Raw genomic sequence first — 24,778 nt, 5'->3', positions numbered from 1 at the left:
CAGGAAATATGACAAAATCTATTGTACTATTCCTACTACAGTAGCATATGTAGCACAAACACATATTAAAAAAATAGCTAGCTAGTATTTTGTGGTGCTTACTAATTATGTCATGACATAATGCAATTAGTTGACAAAACAAATTCCAGAGAAAAAATGGTGGCTAAGTAACAGAAAGCCTAGTTAACCAAGTTTAGCAAGAAGTGATATGATTTAACATCTGGCTAAACAGTAATAATATCTTATTCTAACATGCAAGACAGTTATTAATATATGCAAATATACTTACTGTACAAAATGGAAAAAATGGTGATTAGCAGGATGTATGTATTTTACACAATGAAAATGACACTGATATCCATGTCAAAACACACACACACTAAAAGAGAAAAATTACCTTTTCATTTTGTAATCCATCCCTTGGCCCAACTTCTACAATCTTTATGTACTCTGGCAGTCCAGATGTTTGGGATTCCTGAAACACAAATCGATACTGAAACACTAAACAATGAAGATCTTTAAAATAAAAGGCACAGCTTGTACTTGTCCTCTTTCATGGTTCTTATATTATTCAGGGTATAAAGTCATACTGTCAACAGTAAGTTTGCTCACTGCCTTTCAAACTTTGTGAGAATATAGTCCACACCTTGAATTAGGGAATATAAAGCAGAAGTTATCTGCACATACGTTCCACTGCTCCTCGGAGGCTACAAATGTTTATTATAAAAATGTACATAAAACCATAAATGAACACCGTGTTTTACAGAGTGAGAAATATTCCCATTTCAAAAAGCTTCCAAACAAATGATCCCATCCTCCAAGCTTCTACCTGAATGTTCTCAATTTAACTGAACGGTTACTTCTGTGTAAACGTTTGCAAGACTAGGCTATAAATCTGAAAGGAACAGGGCAGAGAAGACAAGAAATGTTGAAGAGATTATTAATGAAAGATGAAAGTAATTCCTCCACTGGAAGATGAAGGTTTTAAAGAAAGATTTAAAGGAGAACAAGGAAGGCCCCTGGTAGACAAGAAAAATTTTCCAGGTTTAAGAGCAGATCTGAAAAGGCAGGAGGCTGATGGTGAAAGGAGAGAAAGAAGGCAGCAGTAAGGTCAACGGGCTAAGGAGAGCATGGGGAGCTGGAGGGGGAGGAATGAGAAACGAGATCAAAAAAGCAGGTGAAGGGAAATGAAACTTCCTTTTTTATTATTTAGCTGCTCTGTTATTCAATCAAATTGACAGGTGTGGTAGTTAACATAACCTGGGCCTGTAGGACCTGCAACAGTTCAGAGCAGTTGCTTAGGTTGACCCCCAAAAGCTGTGCGTCTTTAAAAACAAATTCGATGGCTAACTTTGGCCACAGAGCCAGCTCCCAGGTGAACAGACAGGATGAAGAACGCAGAAGCATTCTTCTCCATCAGGAGCTCTGGAGGTGCCCTGTTTTCTGTTTTGCACCGAATACAAAATCCAACCCAGCATCTTCATTCCAGTGTTAAAGCCCTTGATGGGATTAGTGCTAGCTACTTGTGAGACTGCTGCTCCCTCTACAACCTTTACCTTCCCCGGCAGCTAAATTCCACTGGAGCCATGAAACTGTCAGCTCCAGGGGACAACTCCTGCATGCAGCAGTCAGAGCTTGCACAGAGACCAGGCACGGCCTGCAGAAGTCACTTCTGCCATGCGTAAATATGACCGCTAATCTCACAACTTTTAAAACATGTTTTTCATCCCTTCCTTATTAGTATCACCAGTGTAGTTTCTACCAAGTGACTGCTAATTTCTCCTCACAGCAATGGAAAGTGAGTCATCTACACCAAACTTCTAGAGCACCTTGTTTTTTCCCTGCATTCTCAGTACCCATGCATTAAAGGAAGCTCTCTCTCTACAGTAACAGACAAAATACTGGCTAAAATACAATAAACATATTTCAGAGCATTTACTGTATATTTATCTGAGCGCAGTAAAAAGAATGGGAAACAGCTGCATAGTATCTATTTGATCACGTGGAACATCTGGTAAGTTAAAACTTTGTCAGGCTGTGCTAAGCCCACACTCACTGACAGTATAAACCTACTAAAATGTGAAGGTAAAACCTTCACATCTGCTGCATATTGTTTCTCTTTTTTTTTTTTTTTCTTTCCCAAGTTATTTTCACAAATATGGCACAGCTTCAGATTTAAAGGCATAAATCTGGCTTATTTCATGATTATCAGATCCTTCTTGTTACAAGACAAATGCCACAGCCTTGCTATGAATAAAGCTGTGACTGGCAAAAAGAAGAAAAAAAAAAAAGGAAAAAAAAAAAAAAAAGGAGCTAAAATAGATTATGTGAACCAAAGCTTAATTTAGAGAATGAAAAATATCCATAAAACTTCAGTGGCAAAATTGTTCGATTCTTAAGCCAAATCCTGTAAATCCTATTCAGTTCCTACTGTGGTAAAACTTCTGTTGAAATTGAAGAGCTGTACCTGTCTTCCCAGAACAGCACATACAGCTGTATCAAGTGTCATAGCCTTTCACATGGCCAGTTAAGGGGAGATCTGCAGTCCTTGGATTTCACAGAGAACAGTGTGAACAGGCATTGCAGAAAGGCAGTCAAGTATTGATTTTTATTTTCCATCTGTGATATTACACACGTTTAATCTCTTCCAGCCATGGGCTCTTATCCCCTGACTTTCTCTGTAGCCTTCCTGCTCACTAGTCAGTCCCAATTAAAATTCACTGTTGGTGACCATGACACTGACAAGGATGTACAGGATGACTCTCATAAGGGCCTGCGGCATAATGCAAATCCACTACAGACAAACCCTTACACTTTTCAAGCTGAAGAATTAATGGCTTAGAGTCTTGGCTCTTCATCCAGAAAAGCCTTGTTTTGCATTCAATTTAATCTGATTTAATCTACTGTACTCTACTGCTCCTTTCTTCAAGGTCACTCATTTCCTCCTGTGTGGCATCCAGTACATTACTGACAATGTCTCCCATCTTTCTGACATCAGTAGATCTACTCTGATATTTCACAATTAAAACATTTGGACTAACGCAATCACCTTATTTAAACACAAAGATGTATTGTTTCAATAAATTTGGTTTGGTTTTATTGAAGAAAAACTTTCAACAAAAAGATCTGAGGATCTCGATCAGCAATGTCCCTTCAGTCTGATAAATCTGCTTTCAACATTCTCATTTATTTCCTCATCAGCCAGCTTCTTACTCATTTCACAATTCCTCTTCCCATCATCCTCCTCTGCTTAACTAATCATTTCTCTTGTGCTGTATTACTGAAGCTCAGAAAACAAGTGAGTAAAAGAGATGCAAATACTTTGAATAAATCCCCTGTGTCGTATTTATGCATTTTACAGTACATAATCATTGGATAAAACTCAGAAATATATCAGGGACTAAATGACTACATGCTCCATCTTCTACTAAGTGACTCTAGCATTTTTCACACTCTGTGGCCCAAGCTGAATCAGAGGAGGAAAGGAGTACCTCTTCACCTTTGTCTCACCTGTCCTGTGAGTACTCAGTAACCAAGTCTTTAGGACATTCTTCCAAGAAGCTGGAGTTATACACTTGTCAATGGTCTCAGGAAAGGAGACTCCTTGCTTTCTTGCTAAGTCTTCTGATCAGTGTCATAGAATGTTTGGACGTACCTTAAAACATAGCTGAAGAAGTGACAGGAGCCACCAATCACTTTCTGTGCCAGGCTCAATGCCATCTGCATTCACAAGGCAAACATCAAATCCACAGAACAGACTGAAGTCTTTAAGAGCTTATTCAGAGTTTAAACACTTTGGGTTTACTATCTGGATGACATTAGACCTTAACCAGGACTTGAGCTTCCTGAATTGAGGCACTGAGTCCCCCTAACTCTAACTGGAGGGCTTTAAATGTGTACCATCCCCACGGGTAGAAGAGAAGGATTTTCAGAACCAACAAGGAGACAGAAAACTTTGATACATTCAAGCAAGGCATTAAACAGTTTTTGTATATGAAGAGAATCCAAAAAAAAAAAAAAAAAAAAAAGCGAACCCTATAGAAATACACAAGTATTTGTTAAACACCAAACATGTCAGGCAAATCAGTTTGGTTTTAGAAAAATAATACTTAATTATATTAAATGAAGTATTCTCATGTAATGAAGTATAAAAAGTAGTTATGGCAGATACTTAGGGGTGACTGTTTATTGAATTATATACTGGCTCTGTTAAAAAGTAATGACTACCAAAGTACAATGTTTGAAATATCAAAAAGGAAATAGTTGACATAAAAGACTAAGAGCCTGGAAAATTTGTTTTTTCCATGTATCTAGCCTTGCCAAGGGAGAACAAAAAGCATATAAAACCACAAAAAATGCCTCCCTCAAAACAAAATGCAGCCAAAGAGTCTTATAAAAAAAAAAAAAAAGAGAGAGAAAAAAAAAGAAATAGGAAAAGGAAAGCCATACGATTCAGCTTGGGACACTGAATGCCAAATTTCTGTATGGAAACATTTTCCCTGAGTTATAAATAGAAATCCTAGTAACCCTTAATTAGAGCAATATAATCTTCTTTACATAACCATAAATGTAATCAAATTAAATAAACACACTTTTTTAAGCCCTGTAACTGCTTCAGAACTTCTAGTAAAGGCACTGAGGTTCGTTCAGCCTTCTGACTTTCATTCCACGCAGCTCATCTATATGGCAATTAATAGTACTGGCAGATATCATCCAGAGCTGATCAAAACCAAAACGACCCAAAAATAAGGGTGACTAATCTGGAGGTTTGGTTCTTTCCCGTCTTTCTAACTAAGCAAAGATAAAGCTCTGCTTTTCTTTTCCACAAGGTGGTGTTCTGCCACAGAGGACAACTGATCAAAGGTAGGTCTGTTTTGGAGAAGAAAAAAATAAAAATTAAAAAAAAATTCCCAGGAGAGTGCTTTTAAACAAGAATCAGCAGAGAGGCGTCATCATAACTCCATCTATACATGTCATCATATGCAGAGACATGGAAAAATACCCCAAAACTGGGAAAAGGCTCTGAGATAAGAAGTACAATTGCTGGAAGAAGAACAAAGAAAACAATGGTCAATCTTCTAAACTTTACAAGACACTGAGGAAATAAACAGGAAGAAATAAAAATCTTACTAGAAATCAAATAATGATTGAAGCGATATTACAGAAACTTATTTATATAGTTCACACTACAGGAAGACATATAAAAGATATTCATTCCTAAGTTAACTAGGGGAAAAGGGGAGGAGATTCACCCATGAGATATAAAGAATATATACAGATATTCAGAAAACAGTGGGACACACCTGGTGAATAACCCTCAGCAAAGATAAACAGAGGATCCATCGTAGAACATCTACCCTACACTGCTGACTCAAGCACTGAAAGATCAGTAGCTTGAAGGAGGCTATAACTAGCAAAAATAATCATGAACCCGTGAGAAACTTACAGTAAGTAAACTGTTCTTTTGATATTATTGAGTACTCACAAATTGAATGACAGAACAGAGATATCAGGCAAAGCAGTTACAAATGGTTTAGACAACAAGACTAGAAGTCCAAATTCCATTCACATACTGGAGAAATAAATACAGAATCACAGAATTGTTGAGGTTGGAAGGGATCTCTGGATGTCACCCAGTCCAACCCTCCTGCTCAAATACAATGTACTAAAAGCAATACATGACATGACATTTTGGATATCATTATCATACCTAATATTGGCTAATTAAAAGAATCATTTTATGTCTGTCCTTTACAAATTCTATCATGTTTATTTCTCCAGTTTGACAATTTTGACCAAAAAATAAGTGATACTTAGGAAATATAGAAGATCAACGGAACCTGACTAAACCATTCCATAAAGAAATATTAGGATATTAAACTGGATAGCAAACTAAATGAGTCAATAACATGCTTTCAAAAAAAAAATAATGAAATGATATACCTAATCCTAGGGATGTTGGAGAAAAAACAGCAGTATGCCACTTAATGAATAGAAATAGTTCTGGGCTGCCTTCTTCAGTAAAGAATTCAATCAACTGAAGAGCAGCAAAATACAAAATCCAAGTAATTCATTACAGAATTTCATTCTGTTAAGCAGAGTTGTATGTAGAGTTAACTTATCTGGAGCAAATCAAAAAATTGTTGAGGACAGAGGGGTCCTCTATATATCATGTAGTCCAATCCAACCAACAACACACACACCCTGCACCAATAAGAGCAGTGTCAACTGAAGCTGGTTGCCCATGACTATGTCCAGCCAGCTCTTGACTATCTCCAAGGATAGAGAGTCCACCACTTCCCGGGGCAACATGGCATTTGACCACCTTCATAGAATAGAACATTTTTCTGATTCTTAAATGGAATTCATTACACTTCAATTTGTGCCCACTGCCTCCTGTCCCATCACAGAGCAGAGCCTGACTTCACCCCATCGGGTAGTTAATACACATTGATAAGACCACCCTGAGCCTTCTTTTCTCCAGGCTAAACAATTGCAGCTCTTTCAACCTCTCCTCATATGACAGATGCTCCTATCTGTTAATTATCTCCATGGCCTTTTGCTGCACCCCATGCAGCATGTCCATGTCTGTCTTGTACTGGGTAGTAAGCTTACCTATGGCCTACATTAGCCCACCTCTTCAAATGTAATTTGAATGTGCTTATAACTTTTATTAGAGGGCTTGTGAGAGCTCATGAAAGAGCAGTGATTTAGATGTATCAGCAACTTACCTGAATTGACCGGGAATTCACTATTGCAGAGTAATAGCTTTAACATTTCGACTGCCATTTCCACTGATTATGAAATTCTAATATAATCTGCTAGTACACTTATTACATTGTTGCAAGGCTACTTACAACTAAATACAAGTCATTCATACAAGAACAAAAGAAATGTGATTTTAAACACAGGGGAATTCAGCCAAACTAGAAATGCTCATGCTGTCGGAGAGGCCAGTTCTTTGATTTAATCTGATTTATAAAGAGGACCGTAATAGTTAATAGAAGGTAATTAAATGCAGATAATATTAACTAACAAATAATAGTTTAAAAAAATCCTTTTGTTTAGATAATTAATCTTTCATAAAAATAATTCTATCAAGTGAGCAGAATTTTCAAGAACTGACAGTTCAAAAGATAACAAATGACATTAACAGGGAATGCTGTGGAGTTCATGAAAAATGTTGCACTGTTAAGAATACTATTCTCACAGAAAACTAGAAAGTTCAAGTCACACTAACTACACTACTCATGGACATATGGTCACAAATTTAAAAAAGAAAAACATAATCTATTTATTACTATCCTATCCTAAAGGATTTCTGAAAGGGATAGGATAGGATAGGATAGGATAGGATAGGATAGGATAGGATAGGATAGGATAGGATAGGATAGGATAGGATAGGATAGGACAGGAAGCTACGCAAGTCAAAGTTGAAGAGCAGTATTCATGTCAAGCTTAAGAAACCTCAGCTTACTCATGTTGTCTACATACATGTACCTAGAGTCATTCTTGACAACTTAAGTGTTCTGGCCTCCATATGCGGTTCAGAAAGGGCACATTTCACCCACTTAGTAAGGTCCCGTTCCAAACCTGTCAAGATGTCTATACACTGCAGAGCACCTGAAATGGCAATTGAACTGGGCTTCTGAATTGTTGCTTCCATGTGGATGTCTAAAGGCATGCCAGATGTCTAAATTCCCACTGTAGTTGAACAAGCTTTATTTAATACAGTTGATGGAGATAAAAAATGATTCAGTTCATCCTGTAGTTGACTTCTAGTGGCTGACAGTCTCTATTTCCAGGTTTCTATAACCACTCAGAGACTGAGTGCCATTCTAGAAGGAATACGTCTCCTGCACATTTTACTACAGACATCCAGGTCCCATAAGGATGTCCCACATACTCTAGGTGTAGAGTGGCACTAGGCAGCTGTTTAGGCAGCTGAGTCCTGTCCCAGATCTCCACTGGCTGTCACAGGAACTCCAGCTGCTGTAGACACCAACATATGTCTTAATTCAGGTGTCTTAATTTCAAGCAGACATCTGCCTCAAATAACTATACATCATCTAATGAGTTATCAAGAAAACTTGGAGAAGCTTCTTTTGAACTCCTACAAGAGCTCAGCAGGCAATGTATTCTCTTCCTCACTGTAAATTAGGTTTTCACCCTTCTTTGCTGACATGGTTCCTAACCTAACCGGCTGCTGCATTTCATCTCTGCCTCTTAACTCTCCCTCACTGAAAATTCAGAATACAGTCAAAAACTTAGAGGAGAGGAAGTAACATTACTCCTTGTAACAGATCATTTCCATCCAAAATATTCTCAGCAAGTGAGATGTATATAAATACCTAAAGGAAGATGAAGATCATTCCAGCAGTGCCTATTGACAGGATGAGAAGCAATGCACATAAAGTTAACTGTCACATCTGAACATCACAAAATGCTTTTTTACTGTGACGGTGACCAAGCACTAGCACAGGTTGCCCAGAGAGGTTATAGTCTCCCACCTTGGAGATCTTCAGAAGCTGGACACAGTCCTCAGTACGCCGCTCTCCTTGAGTAGAGGGTCTGGACCAGATGACCTCCAAAGGTCCCTTCCAACCTCAACCACTCTCTATTTCTGTGAGACCTCACACACCACCGGTCTTCCAGGTATATGAAATGAAACATGTAGCATACAGATATTTAAGCACCATCAGTCCAAATGAGGATTCTAATTCCTGTTTCTGAGCATCTCTTTGGAGCAACTGGCATGGTTTCTATTCTGCTGCTGAAGTTACTCATTAGAAGCTGAGTTCAACTGAACTCTTGCCTCTTGTTTTGAAGTTAACTCTTCTGTAAACATACCATTCTCGCTGATCCAGACCTTGACCTACATGGACTAACTTTCCAGCTTTATCTTAGACTTCTGTCATCACTACTGACCTGCGCAGTGGTCACTGGGCTGTGTGGCTGACCCTGATTACCATCACGGGACCTAATCCTGACCCTGACTCACTGACTTGCGCCTGCAGCTGAAACTTGGGACTTCTCTCATCACCACAAACTTGCCCAATGATCTGGACTCCTGGTTGAACCTAGTTACCATCTGTAGTGGGTTTACGTGGCAAGGTTTTGGTAGCAGGGGGCCATAGGGGTGGTTTCTGTGAGAAAGATCTAGAAGCTGCCCCATGTTTGGGAAGGGTCCCATTGTTTTCCAGATCTGAGCCAATAAGCGATGTTGTTTTGCGCCTCTGTGAGAGCATATTTAAGACAGGGAAAAAACGCTGCGCCAGACAGCAGCCGGGAGTGAGAAACAGCCTGCAGGTGCCAAGGTCAGTGTAGAGGGAGGGGGAGAGGTGCTCCAGGCGCCGGAGCAGAAGTCCCCTGCGGCCTGTGGTGAGGACCATGGTGAAGCAGGATGTCCCCCTGCAGCCCATGGAGTACCACGGTGGAGCAGGGCTCCACGCTGCAGCCCGTGGAGGAGTCCACGGTGGAGCAGGTGGCCCTGCACCAACGGAGGCTGCCACCTGTGGAAGACCCCTGCCGGAGCAGATTCCGGGCCGGACCTGTAGCCCGTGGAGAGGAGCCCACGCAGGAGCAGGTGACCTGGCAGGAGCTGCTGCCCGTAGGGGAGCCAGGTTGGAGCAGTTTTCTCCTGAGGGATGGACCCCGTGGTACGGACCCATATCTGGAGCAGTTCTGGAAGAGCTGCTGCCTGTGGGAAGCCCACGCCGGATCAGTTCATCAAGGACTGCATCCCGTGGGTGGGACCCCACAGCACAGGGGACGAGAGTGACCGAGAAGGAGCGGCAGAGAAGAAGTGCTGTAGACTGACCATAACCCCCATTCCCCCGTTCCCCTGCGCCGCTCGGGGGGAGGAGGTAGAAGAGGGTGGATGGGGGGGGAAGGTGCTTTTGTTTTTTTTTTCCTTTGTTTTCTCACTTCTCTTGCTTGTTAGTTGTAGGCAATAAATCTTAATATCTCCTTATGCCGAGTCTGTTTTGCCCGTTACAATAATTATTGCGTGATTTTCTTGTCCTTATCTCAATCCTTGAGCCCTTTTCACATATTTTCTCCCCATTCCTCTTTGAGGAGGGGGAGTGAGAGAGCGGCTGTGGTGGAGCTCGGCTGCCCACTCGAGCGGAACCACGACACCATCTCAGGGTCTTCCCTGCTCATCTCACTTTGCTACTGTGGGGCTGGGCCCTGTCTGGTTGGTGACCCCACTGCCTTGTCAGCACAATGGCCACCCTCAGCTCCCCTCCTTTAGTGAGCTGCTGGACCTCGCTGCTTTGAGAACTTTTTTTACTCCATGTGATCACATGCTGGGAGCAGAATGCGACGTGTTTCTTCCTCTCTTTGCCCCTTTCTCTCAATTGAACCTAAACAGAAAGGTTAGCAAGTGTTCATGACCGTCACTGCAAGAAGAAGCTCTACTTATGGAGGTCATATGCTCCAGATTAGGGTAGCAGCAGTTGTGAGCTATTCCTTTAAAGTAGTGTTTGTGCATTAACTCTCCCTGAGCCTGCTGCATCATCACCTTATCCACTGGAGACTACAGCTATCAGATGCTATGAGAGTCATCCCAAAGGACAGTGTTCTGTCCAAGCAACAAACTAGGCTCTATGTAAAAGCAGAGGCCTCTTACATGAAAAATACAGCAAACTTCCAACAGTAAAAGAGCTCCATGTGACACACAAAAACAACCACACTCACAGAAGAGAAAACTGAGGCACAATTCTCAGTTGCATTAAAGAACTTTCTGCTAGGAGAATCACCAGAGTATTAATAAGAGTGCAAGCCGATTTCCCAGCATGCTATCTCCTAGCTCTTAGCAAAATGTAACAAGAGATCTCGCGTATTAGCAGATCAAATAAATAAGCAACTCCTTTCTGTATGAAAGGACATTTCTTTCAGGCCAAACACAAAATAGCATATTTTCCAAAAGAGCTACAGTGTTAATAAATCAAGATAATCTCTGTTTGCAGGAGTCAAACAGAGGGAATAAGAGAAGGGAATTCCTCACCTCTCAGACTATTTTCATTTGTGCTAGACCAGAAAAGGTCAACCCTCACATACTTTGTGCGAAACACCTGCTGTATATTGTTTTCCATGATTTGGAGTTGCCCTTTTGCTTTCACTGGATGTGTTTAGCCACTAAGAGATGCAAACTAAACCTGCAGCTGCCTCCAACAAATACATTGCCTACTAATTCAAGTGAACTTGACTTGAACTACGAATACACAAATGAAAACCCTGACTCCTTCCTTCTTGTTTGATTGAAAGTCTTGTCATACATTTGGATACTATTTGGCAGTGTCTACTTACACATTTATTGTAAAAACGTAAGAATAAGTTCTAATTTATTAATGCATTTTTTAATACACAAAAGGTGGAAAGTTCTTTTCTGTCATACTCTTCATACTACATCAAAGATTAAACTGACATTCTTTCTTAGGCTATTTCTCATTTTCCCCTCTTGTGAGGAAGTGCCAAGTTCAGAAGTAATAAACAGGCTTAAAGTCACCTCATTGTTTCTTCTGTCACATTGTGCATTTGGAATGTATTCTGAAACTACTTCTGTTAGTTAAAAAAATTGCATGGGCTACCACACTGATCTTGCAACAAAATTATCCTCTGTTGTGTTATGACCATCTCAGTTTCTTCAAAAACTGGATTTTCTTCTCATTATTTGAAGCAAACAGAGAATGTAACTGTATTCCTTCCAAATTTGAAGAGGTACGCTGAACTACTACACTGGGCTCATGTTTTTGCAGTAGCAGTACATAAAAAAATGAATTGCTAAAATTATTTGGATTCAGGTCCGATGAAGTCGTTGCTTTAAAACTTTCCATATATTGCTTCCAACCCCCAAAACCATGCAAAGCCAGGTACACTGAAATTAAAGAATACGATTTAACTGGTGGTTATGTCTCAGGTACATAGTAATGGCTGTGCTGGACAGAAAACTAATAAAAGCTACATTTGCTAACTTACATAATGGTAAAGAGCAAAACCTATTAAGACCACCTATTCAAAATGTAAACACTTATGAAGAAACATACTTAAAGATGATTACTACCTAAAATGCAACTGCTAGTATTACTTCAAATATAATAAATAAATATTAAGTGGACATATAGGCATATAAACATTCAAGATTTATTATCAATTTATGTATTTTACTGTTTTAGAATCTTACCTTTCTTCACATAATTTGATTTCTGAAGGAGTTTAAAAAAAGCCAGTGAAACTATACTGGAAAATATGTATTAAAATGATCATGATGTGAAGACAGTTACAGATCCCTGGCTTGGTAAGAGAAGGTAAGAATGTGAACACTAGAACTGCATAAAGCTCCTTATTTTAAATTGTGATTAAATCATGACAGTAATGTTACATTATTGCTGTTGTTCCAAGGATAGCCATTGACAACATGTCAGCAGAGGGGCACGCAAGTGTTTCTGGTGGTCGTGGCTTAAGGTTTGCTGAATGCAAGCTTCAGTGGATCATAAAATTCCACAGGGAGATGCAGCCTACTGAAGCTGCTGCTCTGACAGCCCTGAAAATATGAAATTTCAGAAACTATGTACTCTGTGTCTAGCATATGCAGCAGCTAGTTCTAAGAGCAACTGCAAACCACATCCCATTCCCTGCCATAACGCTGAATCATAGAATTTGGCTTAGTTTGGAAGGGACCTTAAAGATCACCAAATTCTACACACACACACACACACACACACACCACCATGGGCAGGGATGCCACCCACTAGATCTGGTTGCTCCAGGCCTCATCCAACCTGGTCTTGAACACCTCCAGGGATGGGGCATCCACAATGTTGGATGCTATGAAAAAAGTAGTAGCATTACAGGACAGATACTCAGGAGGATAAAAATCAAGCCCCAAACGTGTTCAAAGTCTTTGAAAACCCTTCTCTAATACTCATGATGCATGTATATTACATAAAATTCTTCATAACATGACACAACAAAAAAAATTAGACTGTGTCTGTCAAGTAACAGTCTCCCAGATGAGTTATCACTGAATTATCACTGACAACTTGGATTGTCATTTTATTAAAAGAAAGAAAGAAAGAAAGAAAGAAAGAAAGAAAGAAAGAAAGAAAGAAAGAAAGAAAGAAAGAAAGAAAGAAAGAAAGAAAGAAAGAAAGAAAGAAAGAAAGAAAGAAAGAAAAAAGAAAAATGAATTGTTGCTGTTTTCTACAAATGGAGAGCATGTGTTATCACAGAGGTTTGAATATGTGTCAATCACAGCTAACAGTTCATGCAACCTAAAAGTAGACAGACATGCTGTAGTCACACAGATGCCTGACTTTGTATAACTTGCAAAATAATGATGAAGGGAGTGTTTTACTAGAGTCAGATAGTAGCAGAGGCATAGACAACAGATAAACTTGCATTACAATGGAATCATAAATAATAAATAATACTATCAGCCTCTGTTCTTAAAGATCCCAACACTGCTGGTCACTGCAGCAAAAAATTAAAAATGTATTTTCAGGGCATGGTGTATACATTACCTTTTTCTATTTCCCTAAATGCTTCCATTGGCTAACAAGCAGCATTTCTCCATTAACCAAGTTGATTTGCAGCCAACTCACTTTCATCCACATCCCTATCTTGGTCAAAGTCTGGAAAAGCTATTATACTTTGCCATCTGGGTTGGATGAAAAGGATACAGAGAACTGAGATCAACAGCACACTGATGACACTGGAGCCAAAACCTCCCACACTTTCCTTTACTATTATTTATGGTAATAGTATTATGGTGTGTATGGTGTTTTACAGGCAAGACTGAAGACAGAATTCTAGAAGGCTGAAAGAGTGGTGTTTTTCCACACACATTGAAAAAGCAGAGGCATGATCATCCTTACAAGACTAACATGTGAAAGTAATTTGCCCTTATAATGCTTCGGGATATCAATGAAGAAAAAATGAGTACGGTGACAAGCCAGCCCATCCACCCTATCAGATATGCTCTTTGAATACCTCATTGTCAATAAAAGTGAATTATACATAGATCCTTAAGAACTCAAGTAAAAAGTTGGAAGCAAACCAACTATCCTCAATTATTATTGTCATCAAAATCACCTTCTGTGTCCAAAGCCAATGCCTAAAAGATCAAGGAAATTTTTAATTCAAGTACAGCTGGCCCACCACTACTTTTTCCGTAGCTTTCTCCCCAAAAGGCACTGATAAAAATGACAGTAGTTTAATGGTTATTTATTTAGCCATGGTTGGTAACTCGTACTTCAGGAGAATTTGAAATTTATAAAGCTCTTTAGAAAAATAACATCTGTTATATGTTATCTGTAAAGTGTTACCATAATAATTTCCCAATAGTAGGAAGGAAATTATAGTATCTTGAATGCTACACCATTCTGAATGTTATAAAAATGTTCCATTTTTGCAGCAGAATCAGTAAAATATAAGCATATTTTAAAAATATCAATTTCTGCCCATTTAACTGATAACAGTTAAAGGTACTGAAAAATTTCCTTATTTAAAAATCAGAAAAAGACAGACACTGCCTTACTTTTAAATAAATATTTTAATATTTTATCATTTTTATAAGCTTATTACAAAGTACACATATTATAATGGTATGTCACAGTAAAAATAGGCATATTTGAGGCTTTCTCTGAACTTGTTAAATTTCTGCTTTGTTTCATGAAATAATAATGCAGTAAGGTTTTAACATGTTCTAAATCATGTAAACCTGAAAATAGGGGAGCAGAAGAGACTGGACTGGTACAGGAGAAACTATGACAAAGAGAAAAACAGAATGGGATCATATCCCTTCAGACTATTTTGAAAGAATAATGGTTGTCATAGCTGTAAAACTGATAACAAGACCAATAGGTTAGTGTTAAATAACTGTAAAAACTTTTACAAATATATTTTGTCATCATTAGCTGTACTTTCTTTTTACTATGACACTACTAATCTTGACCAAAGGATTGTTCTAAACTCTGGTGATAAGATAATAATAATTAGGGTAAAAATGGCAATCCAGCAGTACCACTGACTAAGCCCAAAATGTCCTCGCATGTCCTTAGTGGTATAAATGAATTGGAACTTAAGACATGTGAGCAAGATATCTACACACGGATGCCTACAGGTGTGCTACGGATTTTAATAAATTTAACTAACATGTATTGTCTTAAGGTTCCTGAAACAAGGCATGTAGGACACCACCTGTGGCCTGTTTGAGGAGGTGGAGTACACATAAGATATTATGGAGCATCGAGGAAGCATGGCCAGCTGAGACAACCCATTTCTCAGTACTGTCAGCAATGGCCAAAAGAATATGACATAACAGCTGAGCCCAATTCAGTTGGTTAATTGCATTTACCAGTTGAGATGCATCCCACTTGACTTCCAGCTGCAACTACAGAGGGCATGGGTCTCCCCTAAACCCTGTCAATATCTGTCAAACCTCTGAGCTATCTCAGTTACGCCTAGGCAGCTCAAACAGCAGTAGACAACTATGCTTAGGCAACTAAATAAAAAAAAAATGATAGGGAGACAATTCTCAGTCACCAGTATATTCCTCTCCATGTAGCCAACAGCCAGCTGGCTTAGTAGCTAAACTTTCCATCTTCTTCATACCATTCAGGCGAAAGGGTCAAGCAACTCGCCTATCCTCTCTCTTGTCTTTCCCAATAAATTCTTCATGTAAGCTGTTTTGCTTTATATGAAGCCAACATATAGTTCAACTCCAATTATGTTTCCAAGCTTTTAAAAATTCAGCTGTGATCAGCTATGGATTCAGTTAAATCTTTCTCTTAATCCCAGTGTTCCACATGATATACCTTCATCACTTAGCTTGCTCCCCCATTTCTCACATACTAACACCTCTATTTAATCTCATCTTAACTACTTGCATTAAAAGTAAACCCTAAAGCCACATACAGTTCCTTTCCAGATGCTGCTGTTGAATTATTTCCCTATGGGTTTCACCTAACATTCCACCAATGTCCTCTGGCGCTTCAGTCCACATCTCATGCATTCAGAGCCTTTAAACTTTTTTTTTTTCCAAGAAACTCATAAACTAACACCTTTATTCCCATACAAAACAGCTAACATCTGTGGACAAAAAAAAAAAAAAAAAAAAAAAAAAAAAAAAAAAAAACAGGCAGAGAAGAAATGTCTACCCAGCACAGCTTTTCACCAATGCAACATTTAGCAAGTTTTGCTTGTAATAATTTTTTTTTTTTTAGAAAGTATAATTTTCTTATCACCTGCAGCTTCTTCTTCACATTCTAGTTTTGTTCCAAATAATAATCAAAGTCTTCACTGTCTATTATGTTTAACCCAGTGAAAGTCTGGAAAGTTGGTTACTTGCAACTCTAAAACCCTGTGTTTAAAGAAGCAACTCCTAAAATTATCCCTGAAAGCATTGTCCTGAAATATAAATCATTCATTTATCAGTTTTCTAACTTCTCTGGAGTGAGAGATTGATTAAACGATCAGAAAGTCAAAAAAAATAAGTCTGTATCTGATTCATAAACTCAAATTTAAAAAACTCTTTGTTCATTACAACTTATATCCTTTTAAAAAAACATTTATCTCAACTCCACTGCTTAGTTTTCAAGTTTGCACACTGCTTTGACATTTCTGCCCCATGAGGTCTATACAAGTGTATACCACTAATACAGCAGCCATAAAATATTTCTCCTTTGCTGAAAAGCTAAAATGCTGCATTAGCTTTACTGGTATTTAGCACAGTTTGAAAGCCTGATTTTGATCATGGAGCTACAGGTTTCATATTACATGCTCTTATCTCAGAAATTCCAAATCAGGCAATAAAGCAACTTTTCTAAGAGTTCAATATCCTGCTGAGTTCTTCCATGTGATAGAAGATAGATGGCTTCGATAGCCAAAGGGAACCTTCCCTTATAAATTTGTGTCTGGCAGCTTTTCTTTCTCATTCTTAAAAATAGTATCTTTCTGTTCCAGCATTTTCTGAAGATCAGTTAGTTGATGAGCCTTACTTTTCACAAATAATTGAGTGCGTGGGCCTTGATTGTGTAGTGAGTGCATCAAGGTCCACATATGCATTGTGATCTGTACTGGCACACATTGTGGTACATACTCCCCAGCAAGTTCACAATACCACACACCATCTTTAATACACATTTTCTTTTTCATACTTCATGTATCTTTTTAAATATACATGTGGGGGAAAAGAAGAATGTTAAAGAAAATAGTTCATCTTTGTTAAATGGATGAGGGAGCTAAACAATAGAAGAGAATTCAACACAGCCTGAAGTATTAAATAACTACTTCTCTGAAGTCCCCCGGAGTTTCTTTTAACATAACTCCTTCCACATTTGACACACATCAAAGGATATCAGTAACCTTTAATTCCTAAAATTTCAGAGAATCATCACGTTGGTTAAATACCTCAAATATTTATGCTGTGAAAGTGCAGAGGGTGACAAAACTTATTTCAGCTTTATCTCTGGACACTACCTCCACTGCACCAGTTTCTCACTGCATGATATTCACATGGAAACTTCAATTCAAGCACACACTTTCATAAACAAGTCAATCTTTCATTCCAGACGCTGCAACCTTCTTCCTCTGAAACATCAAAAAAGCATTAAAACTGAAAGCAAATAAATGTAACTGCATTCCACCTTTAAGCCAACTCTAAGGGAGAAAAAACAATTTGTTGATCCAAGCCACCAAAGAGACTACTGTTACTGATATTTATTAGTCACCTCATCAAACATTTCAAAGATTCAAAATCTGATTAGTTAGGAACAGTTAATATTTTGCTTTAGAAAAGCTTCTATGACCAACTGTTAGTTCTTATAAGTAGTCTGATAAGGCGGCTTGTGAGATTTTCTTACCCAAACTAGAGTAACTATGAAACGAGAAGAGTCACAGCTTGTAAATTAAAGTGTTACTAAGATTAAAACCTGAGCTAATGATTACATTCCCACTTATTTCAGTAGGAATTAAATTTGAATCTTCTTGAGCTTAGGCAAGTCACTTAGACTCATCCCCAGCCAAGGCAAGTAGAAAATGAATTAAAAAGAATGATCTCAAGTTGTATGAATTTTAGAATGATGACTTGACACATGGGGTGTCTGAAATTAATCTCTCTCCTTGAGCTGGCAAGTGAGGAAATGAACATCACTGTGCCCATATGTAGTCTTTGAAGGAGGTGGAGGTGGGACAAGTCAAAAACAGGATCTCACCAAAAAACAGATGTTGGGGCTGAGTAGAAATTTCCTGTGTATTTTTTTAATTCCCAAATTTGCAGAGCAAGATCTGTAAAATCCTTTACAACAATTCCAGCTGCATTATGAAGTTCTAAATCCACATAATAATCCCCATACAGCACAAATCTGTATCAACTAAAAGGTTTCTGTTATCTTTCCACTATTGACGATTCAATGGCACAAAGAAAAATAAAAGTCAGTGACCCTGCTTGGGTCAAATCTACCCTTTATTATCACCCTTTTAATGTCTAACATCCTGTTTGGCAAGTTTAGCTAACTGATTACTTAGCCTTTTCAGATTTTCCACTCTTCACCCACCAATATTCTTGAGCTATTATACTGCAGCATGAAGAATATCTGAAAAAAAAAGAAATCGAGGTGAGTCTACCACCTTTGTCTTCTAAAGGGGAAATTCCTCTTGTCTTCAAAGGAAATTTTTGAAAGAATTCAGTACTGAACTCTCTCTACTCCTGTTAAATTCAGTGGGAATATGTTGTGCTTTTTATTTACATGTAGTGTCAGCATGTGTCAGCATGTGTCAGCATGTCAGATATTATTTACCATCTCAAAAGTCATCAACAAATGATATAGCATTCTGATATGTACTTTATAGTTGATAATTCAACTCCAAATTGTTCTCTATTTTTAGTAATCATTTTTACTTTATTCTTGTATTTATATTTATTGCTTGAACAGCATTGTATGCTTTGTATCTTAACAACACAAAGCTAGTAAATGATGCTTTGGATGCATGGGAATCTGCAACAAAGCAAAAAAGTCTCATTCTTGGGATGTATTACTCAAGAAAAAAGATCTGTCTATTGATAGATCTGTATTGACAAGGTCTCTACACGTGCAGGAATCTGCAGGGATGGAAATTTGGAATTTCCAAGTCTTTTAGTGATCAGTTATTTAAAGTACATGAAAGACAACATTAAGTCAGAATACCTTGGAAGTTCTATATGAAAACACAGAAAGAGGTAAGAACAGTGGGTAAAAGCACAAAGAGAGAGAAGAACAAAAAAGAATGCAAGATATTTGCCCTTTGCAATTAATATGCCTTCTCTATACAGAATTCTTTAAGTATGTTTAAAAGATGTCATCCTTCTAAAAAATCAGGCAACAAGAATTCTGCAATATAAAGGTCAGGACCTCTAGTTTCTTTTTTCACACTTGAAAATACACTTACTATGCAATTTTCAACATATTGAAACAAACTGAAAGTAAATTACGATGAAATTATTGTATACTGTATTTGTCATAATGTTTGCAATATCATTGACAGAAAATTTTTGTAATTCTTAAACTAAATAAGCTAAATAAAAAAATTAAAATAACATAAGTAGTTATTTAAGAAGAACCTGCAAATGTGAATTTGTTCCTGGAATACATAATTGCATGGTGATAAAAAGAACACAAAATGTAGTATGTTTCAAATCAGTCGGTTGGAGGCGTAGCTTAAAGATTCCAGTAAAACAGACATGCCTTTTATGCAGGTAGCATAATACCAGACACCTCATTTTTTATGCTGTAATTTCAATCAAAAATCAACTGTTGAACACAAAAAGTAGTAAAGACAAATACACATCAGCTTGTTGAATGGCTTGTGGTTTTCATCACATTATTCTTGAATTACTTTAAAAGTAAATTTGAGAGGTTTTTACCATATGGTTAAAAACGTGATTGTATATTGCAAAATCCAAACTGCCACATTAAAACTGCAAAAGTAAGACAATTCCATCTACCTCTTGATCCAACATTGTGGGGCAGTGAGGAGATGAGAGAATGTTCCATTCCTGGAGGTATTCAAGGCCAGGCTGGATGAGGCTTTAAGCAACCTGGTGGGAGGTGTCCCCGTCCATGGCAGGGGGGTTGGAACTGAAGGATCTTTAAGGTCCCTTCCAACCCAAACCATTCTATGATTCTATGATCTGCATCATAGAATATTTTAGGTCTGGATCAATACAAATAATTTGGCAATTAAAAATAATTGTGACCTAGGCACTAAAACAGAAGATAGGTATCTAATTTAGAGGACCTCAGCTTTTGTCCATTGTTATACATATTTATATATGTTTGGTGCAAAGAGTTTATGATCCTCTGTAGTTACAAAAATTGACAGTAATGTACACTGTGCTTTCCAGTGATAACATACTGAACTATTAATAATTCTGTGTATTGCATCCTATATAACAGCCTAAATCTGTGACAAAAATCCTATGGAATCATGTAGTCCACATCAGCATCATTTAGATAGATCTATGCATCCTAGAGTCACAACCACATCCAGCAGAGCAACAGATCAGAAATTTATTTTTCAGTCATTTTTGCTTTGCATTTAGTAGATATAGGCAACTCTCACCAAAGCAGATAAATCCTAATACACTCCTAATACACCACACCTTTCAGTACACCTATCCAGTGGCACATTAAAACAAACCTGTCCCATAGAAAGATGCCTATTATTTAGCTATATTTGGATATAGCTAATAATATAAGCTAATAATATAAGCTAATATAATTATGTAATAATTATATTATAATATAAGCTAATAATATAAGCTATAATAGCTAATAATATAAGCTTTCAGAGTAGAGTAGGATGCACTGATTCAAAGTGACAGAAGATGAATATTCACACTGAAGTTGACATTGTGACCTTAACTAATCCTATTTTTCCAAAGTACTGTAAGCCATGTGATGCAATAAAAAAATGGACTTGTAATTGCTTCTATTTCAAAAATCATTTAAATGTTTATTCCTATAGTCCTTGTTATATAAGCTTTAAACTCTCTTGGGAATCCACACACTTTTGCTACTATGGACGTCACATCATTGCTGTCGTGGCTGTGATGTGTAAACCACACAGCTGTCCACACATTAACTTTACAGGCAGCATATGCGTGTAAGTATGACTTGGATGGCCTAAAAGAGGACTGTTGTTTTTTTTTTATATGTGTATAATTTTGTATAAATTGCAGTACCACTGTATTAGAGACAGACTACCGAGAGGGTGGTCAGGCACTGGAATAGGCTCCTCAGGGCAGCTGCACGTCATTGAGCCAGAACAAGAAGCATTTGGACAACACTCTTAGACACATGGTCTGATTTTTTGGGTGATTCTCTGGGGACCAAGGAGCTGGACTTGATTCTTTCAGGTCCCTTCCAACTCAGATATTCTGTGACTCTATATAACCCTATTTCTATGCCTACATTATAAAGGTCTTTCACCCTGTTACTTTGGTAAGGAAGTTATTACAGTATGCCCCTACTTGATTCTTTAGCTTTTAAGAATTTCTTCAGAATTTTAACTGTGTTTAATATGCAAGCAAAGTATGCAGTTGTGTGCGTAGCAGCATATTCCTCTACTTTAAGCAGCTCTTCCCTCTTGTCTCCCTGCCTGCCCATCCCCTAGGTGTTAACAGTAGATATCAAACAAACCAAAGTCATTTAGCATTGCATCTCCATTTTCCTGACCATTCCATTGGTGCAAGACCTAAGCTGCTCCAGCTGGAAGTCAGTTTCTTCATCATGACTAACCAAAATTGAACAAGCCTCAGAAACAGTCTTCTGCAATGGCATTAACATTTCCCTGTTCGATTGGAAATACCTTATCTGATATATCCTAGGATTTCATTTGTTTTTTTAACAGCTGTATTGCATTGGCAGCTCACAGTCCTCCCATGATGTGTTAGTATTCCATGCTTCTTCTGTTCTTCAGTTACTTCTAACTGATAATCTCATGGTTTATAGCTAAAAGCAGAAGTTTGGGTTATTGGTCTCAAAATATCTAAACATTTTGTTGTCCTGAGTTTCATCCCAGTCTTTTACACCACTTCTTCAGCCATCCAGTTCTTCCCTGCTGTGTCCTTATGCTGTGTCCTCAGCATATTCCCAATGCATTAAAATTCCATTTTAAGCTATGCGAAAATATTACATCTGTGGGATGAGACCAACATTGGTTGCTCTCAGAGCATTTCTCCTTCTTGCCACAAGGCTTCCACTACGGTAGAGGGCAACCAGCAGCAGCAGATGAACAGCCACCAGCCTTCCTCCCCACTGTTCAGCCCAAGCTTTTTGTACAAATGAGAACACAAAGCACATTACAAATTCCATTCAAGTGCCATGAGTCACTGCCAGTAACAATCTTGATCACTGTGGAAATATCCATAATGTTGCAAAAAAATCCAATGCCACCTCATTTCTAAGTAGATCCTTGACCATTTCTGCAGTTCTGATATAAATCCAAGTGTTTAACAAACTCTCATGTAGCAGAGTATTCGAAGTTGCTTAAAAGCATTCTCAACAGTGTTAGCAGCTATCACTGCTCTTAGTAAAACTTACCTATTAACAAAAACATTTACACCGTAACACTAAGAAAATGAATCAAAACTATGATTCTCTTGTATAAAATGTATGATAGCATTTTTTTTCTGAAGAAAACATGATTAAGAAATGAAAAACACGGAATAATGCACAGCAACAAGAATGTCGTGTCCCATTGACTAAGTCAAGCGTGTGATAGCTTATCTACACAATATGGAATATTTTAAATGTAAGTGAAATGGATGATAGTAAATTCCATTAACAGATATTGGTAAATTCTGCTTACTGTCTATTTAGCCTTTAGCCCAATTACCTTTTTATTTTTACTTCTTTTCAGTAACTTTGCTCTCCAAGCAACCCTATGTTTTAAAGTGAAATATTCATGGAATTGCAATAGCTGGAAGTTGTATGGAGCTTACCTACATGAAGTCCTGTGCTTACAACAGTATTTTTTATGCCTTGGCAAAGTTTCTAGCTACATCTCCCATAAGCATTGCTTTGGGTATTTCACATGAGTAGCTGTGAGATATCAACCCAGATCATCTGAAGCAAAATTATAATGGAGTGTTGCTAGCTTTCATGTCACTGAGAATACTGTATTTGGCATGATCTTCCCACCTCTAAAGTTATGTTGCTACCTAGTATTTTCATGTCAGTTCCAGATGGTGGAGAAAAATGGAAGGTGTGTTCCAGGTATAGCTGAAGCATGTGGAAAACAGAAGAAAGATGCAATGAACAACAAATGCATTTTACACGATTCTTAACGCAATTTTGTTCTAGGTCTGCTTTTTATTGTTTGGATTAGTTACTGATTACTGGGGTTAGACTTGGAATGAATGATCAGGCACAATATGGTTTATCAATACATGGGTTGCCATAGCAAAGATAACATCATGTTCAAAATTTCCTACTTTGAGTACTTCATATTGACATCTTCCCTCAACATCTTTCTAGATTTATCCAGCCTCTTCCACTACAGCTGGCTTTCCCTTTCCTTCATTTCTTCCCTTCCAAAGCTATGATGAGCAGTCATACCCTATGGCGTTTGCTTGGCCATCTGCCTAGGTGCTTCCTCATCCCATGTCCTTTTCCACCCCCCAAGTACCTCCACCACTCCCCACACCTACTCAGAAGCGATGCAGGATGGCGAGCCCCCACCTCTACTCTCCCTCCACAAGCCCACCACTACCAGGAGCTCAGCGGGCCATGAGAGGGTAAAATTGTTCTGGAGGCGTTGGTGGCTCCGGCTCTGCCTTTTGGCAGCAGCCTTGCAGACCCCAAGGTCAGTGCAGAAGGAGGGCAGGAGGTGCTCCAGCAGAGGGGCTCCCCTTCACTATGGGACACACTTTAGGGGCCCCGGGGTGCTGGCAGCAGCTCGGGGGCTCTGCAGGATGCTCGACTTGACTCGAGCTTCAGAAACACGAGCTCGGGGCAGTGATGACCATAGCGCGGCTCGCCGACATTTTGCTCACCCCACAATGTCACAGCTGCTCACAGCCGCTGGTCCCACATGGGGTTATAAGGGGGGCAGAGGGGACACGCACACGAGTGGCTTTCCATTAACACCTCCTCACCCCTATCCCTGGCTCCCCCAGCGAGGGGCGGCGACCCCCGCCCGGCCGCGCGCTGCAGCCGCTCCCCTGCCTCCCCCTGGCGGCCGCCGCGCCGCCCCCGGCCGCCCCCCTCCCACCCCTTCACCCACCCCTAGGCTCGGGGCGGTACCTGCCCGGGCTGCGGCGGGGGGACCGGCTCCCCGATCCACGGCTGCTCCTTGAGGAGATGCTGGTAGCTGAGGCAGTGCTTCAGCGCCGACGGCACCGTGCCCATGGCGGGGCGGCCGGCCGCAAGGTCAACCGCAGCCGGCAGCCGCCCGGCCCCGAGCAGCGGCGCCTGCGAATGGCGGAGGGCGGGAGCCCGCACCCCCGCCGCGCCCCCACCCGCGGCCGCTGCGGCAACCGCCGCCTCTGCCGGCCGCCAGCCGCCACCATCGGCCTCTCACCTGAGGAGCTCGGCCGGGGCCGCGGCTGCCCGGCGTTGCGGGGAGGGAACCGCTGGGGAAACACGGGGACCCCGCGGGGGAGGCGGCGGGGAGCAAGCGTGGGGGCACCTGAACCCCCTTGGAAGTGAGTGCAGCCTGAGGAAATGGAGCCCAGCCTGGGCTCTGCGTGCTTTCCGCAGGGCCAAGGGAAGGGACAGGGCTGCTGGGAGGG

The 24,778-nt window shown here is 39.4% G+C and overlaps 1 protein-coding gene across 3 annotated transcripts in view; it reads right to left on the bottom strand.

The window, feature by feature from the left end:
* HMGCLL1 (3-hydroxy-3-methylglutaryl-CoA lyase like 1) overlaps nucleotides 1–24,462 on the bottom strand; it is an 84,337-nt gene extending 59,875 nt beyond the window's left edge. For 2 of the 3 annotated variants that reach the window (XM_082757420.1, XM_082757421.1), the window contains exons 1-2: nucleotides 24,291–24,462; nucleotides 398–475 (exon numbers count right to left, since the gene is read on the bottom strand). In XM_082757420.1, the coding sequence (XP_082613546.1) occupies nucleotides 398–475; nucleotides 24,291–24,395 (183 nt within the window). In that variant the 5' untranslated portion in view covers nucleotides 24,396–24,462. Of the gene's footprint in view, nucleotides 1–397; nucleotides 476–8,510; nucleotides 8,527–24,290 lie in introns of those variants that run through there. The other variant, XM_082757422.1, reaches the window with a different exon arrangement.
* Nucleotides 24,463–24,778: the final 316 nt, after the last annotated feature.

Source organism: Aythya marila, assembly GCF_965140915.1.
Source record: "Aythya marila genome assembly, chromosome: 3".
Lineage (NCBI taxonomy): Eukaryota > Metazoa > Chordata > Aves > Anseriformes > Anatidae > Aythya > Aythya marila.
The sequence above is the reverse complement of the archived record's forward strand: the minus strand, read 5'-3'. Positions and strand labels throughout refer to the sequence as shown.